This window comes from Eurypyga helias, unplaced genomic scaffold, assembly GCF_000690775.1.
Source record: "Eurypyga helias isolate BGI_N326 unplaced genomic scaffold, ASM69077v1 scaffold44678, whole genome shotgun sequence".
Taxonomy (NCBI): Eukaryota; Metazoa; Chordata; class Aves; order Eurypygiformes; family Eurypygidae; genus Eurypyga; species Eurypyga helias.
The window spans coordinates 872-11,245 of record NW_010269708.1 but is presented as its reverse complement, the minus strand read 5'-3'; the positions used below and the strand labels follow the sequence as shown (position 1 = coordinate 11,245).

Sequence of the window (10,374 nt, the reverse complement as noted above, 5' to 3'; positions counted from 1 at the left end):
TTTAAAGACATAAATTAGAAGTTGGAGAAGTAGAACATGTAAGCAAGTAAGCCCAGTGGGTACTTATTTATAGTTTCTGGAAGAAGATAGGACATTGTGTACATGCTTTTTAATTGGCCAGAAATAGGAAGTGAGTTCATCTTGCATTCAAGCTCTTTTTACATTACAATGATAGTACATTATGGAGCTTTGCACTCCTGACAATGTTCACAGTCTGTGCTCAGTTTAGTCAGGAAAGAGTTAACTCTCTTTACTGTGAGTGCTAGGAAGCTGTGTTCCTGGAATTACGTAGAGAAGTACTGATAAGTTCTTAGCTGGCAATGGGGAATGGCTGCACCAGTTTCAAGGTCTTTCTCCACTTCTGATCCTGCAGCTGCATTCCCAGCTCTCGCTGTCTCAGTACAGGCAGCATAGGGGACAGAGAGTTCAGGCAGCTGACCCAAACTGACCAAGGAAGTATTTCATTCCATAGTAGGTCATGCTCAGGGCAGAGGTGAGGAGGGGGTCCAGGAGCTATTACTCTTCTCTCTCTCGTACTTCCTTACACTTGCTAGCTCTCTAACTCCTGCATTAGCTGCTTGGCTAACTCCTTTGCTGGCTCATTCTGGAATGACTTGGTGTGGCTGTTAGTTTTCCCAGTCGTACTGTCGCTGATAGGGTTCACTTGGACTCTGCTGCGATCACTCTTGGGCTGCGGCTCTCGGGCTCTCTGGCTCTAATTCCTACTGCTCAGGACCTGGCTGTGCATCAGTCAGAGGGTGGTGAGCAACTGTATTATAATTGTATCATACTGTATCATATGTTTTATTTTCTATTATTTTAATTACTTAGTAGTATTGGTATATATTCATTTAGATTCAATTAGTAAATAGTTCTGATCTCAATTTTATAAGCTTCCTTGTTTCTTTCTCCTCCGATTCTTCCCCTTGTCTGGAAGAGGAGAGGGGGAACCTGTGAGAGTGACTTCATGGTATTCTGCTAACTGGAATTACACCACGACACAAAGGAGTAAATTTCCAATTTTCACAAAGTTACATATGCTTCCATAAATATGTATTCAGCAGGGGCATATGCTTTCTTGTTTTAAGGTTATACTTTTAAGACATTTGACTAGAGAGATGCATGTGCTGGGAGGTTGCAGCACTTAACGACATTCAAAAAGAAGAATAAGCCCTCAAATTTACATATGAAACATATTTTCTTATTTTTAGAAAATAAAGGTGGCAAACCTGCTAGTCATGCTCAGTCTCACAAGCACTTGTTCAGTCTCCCCTGTTGTCAAAGGAAATGCAAAGTAATTAACTATTGGAGGTAAAATTCTGGTCCCATTGAGGTTAATAAATTATTTTGTCTATGTGATCACAAGTTCACATGACTTTTTAGGACTGATAATGGCAGGGAACTGGAAGATGATGCTGAAACACTTCTCTGTCTGATCTGCTACTTAGAAGATGTGATCTCTCAGTGTTCATTTGTGAAAATAAGTCACTGAATGCCTTATTATGAGCAAAGCAGGTGGCCTACTGGAGTTTTCACTTCAGTATACTTCAGTTCTTCAGAGAAGGTAACAGAGAAGGGAATAACACCTTCAGCAACCTTGACACAACCTAATTTTGGAATGAGAAAGCTGAAGTAGCACCTACGGTTCAAAATGAACTGTCAGACTCTTGCTCATCACCTTGCCTGCAGGGGTTTTATCTGGAAACGATTTTATCACAGCTCCTTCTTTGAGGTTTGACACCAACAGTCCATACTGACATGTTTCCACCTCCTACCTTTGTGTCCAAACTGATGAGAATAGGGTTTCCATTCCCATAAAACAATACAATAGTAACATCGTCTTAGATATTGCCAGCAGATTTCAGCAGTATATCCCATGTTTTGGCTTTGGAAGGACAGTGTGGTGTTTGGAGAGGAAGTGGCTGGCAGTGATCTTTCCATAACACAAAACATTCACCCTGGAGTCCAGGCCTGTTGCTTGCACATGGGTCTAAAATGACCTTTCTCACACACCTGAATCTGGTACTTGTGTTGTCAAGGAAAACAGAACTGAACAATAAAAGGTTATATTTGATTGTACACCAGAAGAAAAAGCACCAACTGGAAGAAGCAGCCACCTCTTCCTGGTGCATTATATGCAACTAGCACCCATATACAGAACTAGTGGAAAACCTCCATCTCACTGAAAAAGCTTACACCACAGACAAAAGCTATTAAAAAAAAATCCTGTCATCATTCACGTTACAAAGTAAAGGGGGAAATATTATCTGGCACTGGCTACAGTCTGAATGAATAAGGAAGAAGGGATTCATCATCTCCTATGTGATTAGTAAGTTTGCTTTTAGCTTCCTTTTTTTTTTTTCCCCCTCTCCAAAATAGACGTTATTAAAAATAAAACAAAGGCAAATTGCTCTCTGATGGCTATTCCAGTCTCTGTCAGTGATGTATATGGGGAAATGGGGCAAGTCCATATTACCTCTGTCCTCCATATTTTTGAGATAGTAATACTGTATTTTAGAGAAGCGCTTGAACTGTGGTTGAAAAGTGCTGTATGCCAGTTCTGCTATTACAAAACCTGAGTCAGGAAAAACCTGAGCCCTCTGAAACTACCTCAAATTATAGAAGGAAAGCAAATGGCATTTGGCTTGCTGACACAGAGGTAATTCAGACTTATTATTTAACAGTAACTTTTGGTACACCTGGAATTTTAATTGTAGCGTTATGAACTGCAGAAATTTTAGAAGTTTTTGTCTCTGGGGTCCTGTTCCTCTGTCAATAATGATGAAAAACACTGTGGATAGGGCACAGTTATGCTGCAATACACAATTCAAGAAGTATCTTGCTATTTCAAATTTTGCCCTTTTTTTTTCTCTCCTCACTCATGTTGTGGAAAGCATCACACTTAACACTTTACTGGGTTACTCAAGATCAGTCACTCCTGAGAAGTTTCAGCTTTTTTTTTTTTTCCCAACAACGTCCCCCATTTACTCTTCCTCTACAATGTAAATGACCATATTAGGGTAAAGCAGCAGGTTCTAAAGGCAAAGTAAGGCTACAAAAAGAATAAACTGGTTATTGAAAGGTCAGGGTGAGTGTTTTCCTTTAGAAGCAATAGTTGGCTGTAATTTCACTTTTGGATGAGTTACAGAATTGCTGATGGAAAGCCTTAACCAGGATTAAGGACATGCTTAAACTTCTAACCTTCTCTTCAATTCCTGCAAATCTAGTATATCCAGTTTGATGCCACTCTCTTTTTCCAGACCTCTTGAGGATGGTGAAGTGCTATGAAATGCAAGTTCTGAAGTCCTATAAATCACAAGCTATAGTTTGATGATGTGGCTGAGCTTACCGAAAGCTCTCTCCCATGAAAAGGGCACAGCTGTCCTTGCTGGGAACTCTTGGATACTTTCAGACCCCTGAGCAGACTCAAGTTGAAGTGGAAGAAAGTTTTATTTTCTCATCGCCCATGGCCCAGAAATTTTTCATGTTGCAGAATACATCAGAATCGGGTTGCAAATGATCTGCCAAATGCTAGAGACTCCTCACTTTTACCATAGCTGATCAGTCGGCTTCTTATTGAACCATACTCCAAAAGCTAAAGTCAGTAATGAATCCTAGTGAATTTCAGTTTGCTGTTCTAAATGAGTATTGTGTCTGGATTCTCCTCTCTGTGAAGACACATCTGTCAAGTGTCTCTGTTTAAATTTCTAGTGATGAGAGAAGACTGCATACCACCATGGTAGAAAGAACAGAAATGCAGCAGGTAGAGATTAGCTTCTGTGTTCAAGGATCCATTAAATAGATCAAAAATACCATCAACTTTCTCCAGTGCTTATTACAGATGAATCAACTTAACTTTTCTTTAATCTTTCTCCTCCTTCTGAAACAGGCATTCTGCCTACCTCACATCCCTACACTGGCAATGATGCACCCACAGAACTGCAGTAACCCTTGATAAAATGGTATTCTTGCTATGTGGTAAACGGATTTGCAGTTGTGTTGCAGATAGAACTGAAATATGATTCTTTTGTTAGAACGTGTTAATGACTGGACTTAAATACCGCAGAACTCTAGTTCATAGGCTCACACGCTGTTCCCCTAACATCAGAGAAACATGTTTTCTCTGTGCATGGGATATGTAATGATGGAAAATTATGACACAAGTATCCCTAAGCAGGGCAAATAATTGTATATTAGCATGGATTTTTTTAAGAACATAACTGGAGTCTAAGGGAGAAGTCCCATATCTTAGGCCAGGAAAATTTTAAAGACACTTTTTGGGTTTCTAATTTCATTTTATACTCTGAAGAAAGTAGCATGCAGAGAGACATGTTTGTAGCTAATAAATGCTGTTTTCATTACAGATTTGGCTCTTTTGGCTCAATTATAGTTCACTTTTTATTTTTTCTTGTGACTAGAAGTAACTCAAGTACTAAGAAGCTCAATGTTTGCTGCAAGCGGACAAAATAGACTTAGTGCAACATACATTCATCCTGTTAGAAGAAAAGTAAATTCAGTGTTCATGTAACAGCTGTATCAAATTGTGATATAGATATGACTGTTTTGGTGACAGTGTGCTGTCTTTAATCGTGTCCCTTTTATTTACAGCAAATGCCATCATCATAATTTCAAATGAGTACTTAGGATAGACTCCTAGACTTCTTCAAGGAAGTCTCTAAGAGACCTGTACAATCTTGAAATGCTGTGGTGGGTTGACCAGGCCAGATAATGAATACTGCTTTTTCACACAATTTATGTTGTACAGTCCTTTGAGATCCACAGCAGAGCAGCTGCATTTTCTTCACTCGTTTGTATTATTTTGCAACTCCAGCTTCCTAAGCTGGTCCTCAAATTTTTGAATGTCTACTTGATGCTTCATTAGGAACTTCCCATTTAAGTGAAAAACAGGTATGTCATATTTGTATTTATCATACCATGCAGTGTTCTCTGGAAGGGTAATATCCACTTCCTGCAAAATAAACTGGCACAGAAAAGAAGTATGTTAGTACCTACTTGACACTGAAAAACAATACCTGCTTGATCATTTATCAACATTTTTTTCAGAAATGCAATGCTGTTCTCTTGGTGCTTTTGGATTTATTCTTCCATGCTGTAGATAATTACCAATTTTGTGGGTACAAAATGTACGTAGCCACAATCCTTAGCTGCGTGTCGACAAACGACTCTCTCCCTAGTCCAGGATGATACTGTTGATCCTCTATGCAGAACCACTCTTCTGTGAGCACCAACTACAAATATGCTGATGGCAACACAACAGCTGCCTGTTAGGCAGCAGAGTGCAACACTTCATAATGCTTCTATTAACAGTTTCTTTCTTCAAGAAAAAGATCAAAACCTGGTTGAAGGGTGGCAGAAATTGCAGTCACATATAGTTCAAATATTTGAAGCCTCACTTATTAACATCCTTCCTAAATGATATCATTACCAGCCTCATAAAAGTTGCAAACTCCTCTATCACACAAGGCAATAGTATTTACAAAATCAGTGGGTTTAAAAATTATTGTAACAAGGTGTATATTGCTTTAGTTTGCCAATATTTATTTGAGTAGCATTGTTTCAAAATGCTTTTGGATAATGAGTTTTATGGAAATCAGTGCTGAAATTGTCTTGAAGAGGTCACCCATGTAAGAATAACAGATGCAAATAAATACAAGCAATTTTCATTTAATCATAGAATGGTTTGGGTTGGAAGGGACCTTAAAATCATCTAGTTCCAACTTCCCTGCCATGGGCAGGGACACCTTCCACTAGACCACATTGCTTCAAGCCTCATCCAGCCTGGCCTTGAACACTTCAGGGATGGGGCATCCACAGCTTCTCTGGGCAGCCTGTTCCAGTGCCTCACCACCCTCCCCCGGAAGAATTTTTTCTGTGTATCTAGTCTAAATCTACCTGCTTTCAATTTAAAGCCATTGCCACTTATCCTTTCTTTTACAAAGAAAGAATCCTGATTAACTGTTCTTTCCATATAGAAAATTGGTACAGTATTGCAATACATTACCCTTCTCTTATATGGCTCAAGCAGTTCTTTTGCTTCATCACATAGAGGGCAAGGTTTCTAAGGGAAAAATATTCAGACCAACTTAAAACATACAGTAAAACACACAGATCATTTGTACTGTAACATAACATACACAGACAGGAGTGACCATTACTGTATATGTGGGTTCCTTCCCCCATACTCTCTTACTGCCTTCTAAATCTTCCTCCATTCAGCACAGATGAAAAGAAAATAAATTATTCAGCCACAGAATTTAATTACTTCTCATTTGCTATGATTTTTCTCATAGTTCAAATTAAGAGTTTTCAATAGCTCTTCAAGGCTGATTCAAGGGCATGATCTGGACAGTCATGCACAGACCCCTTCTTTAGTCAGCAGCAACGAATATTCAAAGCGCTGCCATTACCAGCTGAAAACAACTGCGGGTACTCACTCTGTATAGCAGAATTTCCCTTCATAGAAGGGGAATGAGGAAATCACATAAGTTCAAATAGCGCAAAAAAATGATCTAGGATAACCTTGACTGACTTTGCCTGTAAGGAATTAAGCATGTTCCTCCAACCTGCAGAGCTGGGAGGATAGCAACCTCCAGCACAGAGAACTGGCAAAGAGCTGCAGTGTGTCAAACTGCACGACCTGTGATGGCATCAAAGAAAACCTCTCATTTTTAAAAACTCCATGGGCATCCAGTACAGTTACACAGCTGACTTCCGCTGATCATGCATCATGATCATTAGAGCAGTGCACACCTGAAGAAGTGACTTCCATGGAGGCATATTGCTTCAGTGCTTGTAATGGCAGAATTTGGCCTATAATTCACATAGCAAAATAGAGAGTGATGGAAGTGATGGCTCTGTCCTTTTGCCATGAAATATTTCTCACAGCTGGAAAAGACCTTCTCCTCTTCCTCCCACTTAATATCTTCCCAGGGCTTGTTTAAACAAGGGGTTAACCTGGAACAGCTACTTCATACTTCCTTCGTGTTAATTAATTTGGATTAAATACTTTTAATTCACATCTAATCTAAATTGTCTTTTCCACACAGACAAGTCCTTATGCTCTGAAAACCAGCTTAAACACTCTTTTACAGCTAGGGCTGGAATGAACAAATATTGTGCAGGAGGAAGAAATTGTTTTAATCGTATCCATCTCCAAAAAATACCGCCATACTGATGTCAAATTTCTCAGTGTTTTGCATTTCTAGTTACTCTCCTCTTGAAGGCTACATCAACCATATAAATACACCATAGCCCACCGTGAGCCATCCCATCTAAAAGTGCAGGAAGATCTCTGCTGGTAGTACAGGCTCCTGATGACAATTCATGGAAGGTGACTGTTCATAAATGACCGTTCCTGCTCATCACATCTGTTTTCTAAATATGCTTAAGAATCCTATCTGGTCATGCGACAGAAAAACTTTTGCCTGCATTTTATTCCTGTTAGTGTTACACAGCCAATAAATCAAAAAGAGGGTAAAGGACAATCTACTTTTTCCTCCTGCACCGCCAACACTACTTGCATATGTCTTCAGTCTCACAGGTAGTGCTGAATAAACATAATTATGTTGAAGAGCATACTTTGGCTGCTGATGCTTGTTCTGAGCAGATTATATGTAACAACTCATCTTTGTTCTTCATTTCCAGGAGAAACACCAGCAGTTAGAGCACAATTTTCAACTAGTACATGGACCACAGTGTCACTGATAGTGTCACAACTATCTTGAAATCTTCATTTGTTGGTTGTAGCTACTTGCTTGCTACAATCAGCATGGCCAAGTCATTTTGTCTGGGATTCATGTAAATCAAAGCACATAAATACGCAGTCTTGCCTAGCTTTATTCTGTAAACAACTTTTACCTTGGTGAATAAAGTCAACACTGGCTTATTTGCACTGGCTGAAGAGAGTTGTCTCCACAGTGGACTGCATGAATGTCTTGCTAGTTGCAGTGTTCTGCTAAGAAGACAAAGCATCATCATCCTGTTAAGGCGAAAATAAAATGTTTAATTGTTTTGTGGCAAGTTATAGCTCACAAAGTCTAATGTTAAGATAAATGTGATACTTCAACCGCAGTTCTAAATACACATAATCAAAACATTTTTGTGGGATTTTTATGTTCACAGTATTATCACATTCATCAGAAAAATGTTCTACTATGCAGCAGGCCAGAAACACTGCACAGCTCAGAAAGTGTAGTTCCATTAAAAAAAAAAACCCCAAACAAAAACATGTTTTCTTGCTTAAATGTCTCTTAAATTCCCTAAAACAAATGCTGAAATAAATGCATTGCTGTTTCAACTGCATAAATGCCAGTAAGAATTACACAGTATTAACAAAATGCAAAGTGCTGTGCTTTGAACCACAATAATCTTGCTGCAGTGCTTCATGTATTCTACTTACTCAAAATTATTCCATCAAAAAACTAATCTGTACCTAATCAGAATATTAATATAATGCTTTCTGCAGTGAATAAAAAGCTGCAGCCAAGATGATTTAACTTGGTAATATTAAAGACATGCACATTGGCATGAGTCCTTACTGCAACAGCAAATTAATTTCTGAAAGATATGGGTGGATTTGTGATTTCTTTGGGAGAGTTTAAGTAAATTTAGTGTTGTTGAAAGGTACCATATTGGAGTCTGGAAGTCACTTATTCAGAATAACACTAATAACAACAGACCTTCCTCCGAACTTGTTTCTTAATGGGATCTTTGCAAGGCATTTTAGGACTGAAAGTCAAAAAACAGAATCAAAAGGGAGTCTGCACGGAGTCTACCAGCAGACGTGGCAGTTGACATCAAAATTTATACCAGGAAAATCAAGTCCCTTTTACAAAAAAACAAACTGCTTCTGTTCAGGCACGACTCAACTGTAGTTCTACTAACTACAGCTAAACACAAACACACAAAGTAATGGAACATGTTTAAACAACTTCAGTGTGAGCAGGACTACATCACAACTGATAAGCGTGTTTTAGGATGTTCAGTAAAACAGAGCCTAGTGCATTCATTGAATATCTCAGTACTAATACTACATAGGATTTTTTTTTTTTAGAGAGACAGTTCAGCCAGCATAACTGCTAAGTAAGAATACATTGCAGTGGACTCTCAACTTAAAGCTGCTTAACTACTATGTTTCTAAGCAACAACTACAAGAGAAATTTAATGGGGGACATGACACTGCTCCACCAGCCTTACTACACTGTCAGACACCTTTTTTTTTCCAGAGGACTCTGGGAAGGGTAACTTGCCATATTTCTAGAAGTTTCAACAGAGCAAATATGAAGCAAAAGTATTACCTTTTGAAAATTATAGCCTTAATTATCAAAGAATCAGATTTTTTCTTTGACCACATGAAAATTAATTATGTAAAATAAAGACTTCTGCAATGAATGGGCTTTGGGTTTTCTCTTTAGTTTGGGACAGAAAGGGTTCTTCACCTATAGGTGTCAGGCTTGATACCAGTAAAACGTCAGCTGCAGGGGAGGAACGGTATGTTTGCTTGTCACTGCAAAGTTGCAGGTGACTGACAGCGCACTGCCATTGGTCATGGTTCCTACGAACTATGCAGCTCTGCATTTGTTTTACTTAGCTAGGTGCAAATCTAATTGTCTGGGAATGTACATAAAAAATGCATAAGTAAGCTTGGAACTTTTTGGAAAAATGCAAATCTGCATGATAGTAAACCGCCTCAGTCATACTTAGAAATTTTAACATCCACAGCAAACAAGTGCCCAGGATGGTTGTGGTTTTGGCATAAAAAATTGCAGCATGTTGGCCTTTTCATATAGAAGATACAAATGCCAAAACAAACAGTTTGAATTCTGGCAAGTTTTAATGTAATACTTTTGTTGCCAGCATAGCAAGCCAAATTTTGTGCCTTCAAAAGAAGGAAAATGCCCCCAAATTGTTCTGTGAAGAGCAGAATGAATAAAGCCTAGATATCCATGTATCTTATTCCCGCATATATACACAAATGTGTACAAAATGGCTCCTAGTAAATTTGAGTCCAGTTGACAACAACTACCAAAACATCAGTGGAAGGGGAATGAGTAAGACAGTATCAGTACCTAAGCTTCAAGATCCCAGAAAAAGAAGCTAGCACAGTGTCTTACTGTCTTACCAATTTTAATTAATTACAAGCAACACTATCTTTGGAATTCAGGAGCAAATATTTACTGACCAGTACTACTATTGAAGCCAGAGTTTGGTGTTTCCAGAGTCAGCATAGGACTGGCTAAATGAGTAAATAACCTAAGGAAAACAGAGTCCCGGCTGTCAATTTATTCACCTATGTAGAATTCTAAGGCCATACTGTAATACAGTTACAAAAAGACTCGAAGGACTAATCCCGAT

The 10,374-nt window shown here is 38.7% G+C and overlaps 1 protein-coding gene across 1 annotated transcript; it reads right to left on the bottom strand.

The window, feature by feature from the left end:
* Nucleotides 1-4,718: 4,718 nt before the first annotated feature.
* On the bottom strand, nucleotides 4,719-7,998 carry LOC104514487 (chromosome unknown open reading frame, human C5orf63). Its single transcript, XM_010158184.1, has 3 exons — nucleotides 7,879-7,998; nucleotides 6,023-6,079; nucleotides 4,719-4,981 (listed from the first exon to the last, which is right to left on the bottom strand). The coding sequence occupies exons 1-3, from the start codon at nucleotides 7,996-7,998 to the stop codon at nucleotides 4,802-4,804; spliced, it is 357 nt and encodes a 118-aa protein (XP_010156486.1). The 3' UTR covers nucleotides 4,719-4,801.
* Between the last annotated feature and the right edge of the window lie 2,376 nt (nucleotides 7,999-10,374).

Bases quoted from the DNA above. Each gene is read 5' to 3' on its own strand.
- LOC104514487 (XM_010158184.1), bottom strand. From the start codon at position 7,998: ATGATGATGCTTTGTCTTCTTAGCAGAACACTGCAACTAGCAAGACAT. The intron at 6,080-7,878 runs GTAAAAGTTGTT...TTTTTCCCTTAG, and splicing joins TGTTGACTTTATTCACCAAG to AAACCTTGCCCTCTATGTGA. The intron at 4,982-6,022 runs GTAATGTATTGC...TTTCTGTGCCAG, and splicing joins TTGAGCCATATAAGAGAAGG to TTTATTTTGCAGGAAGTGGA.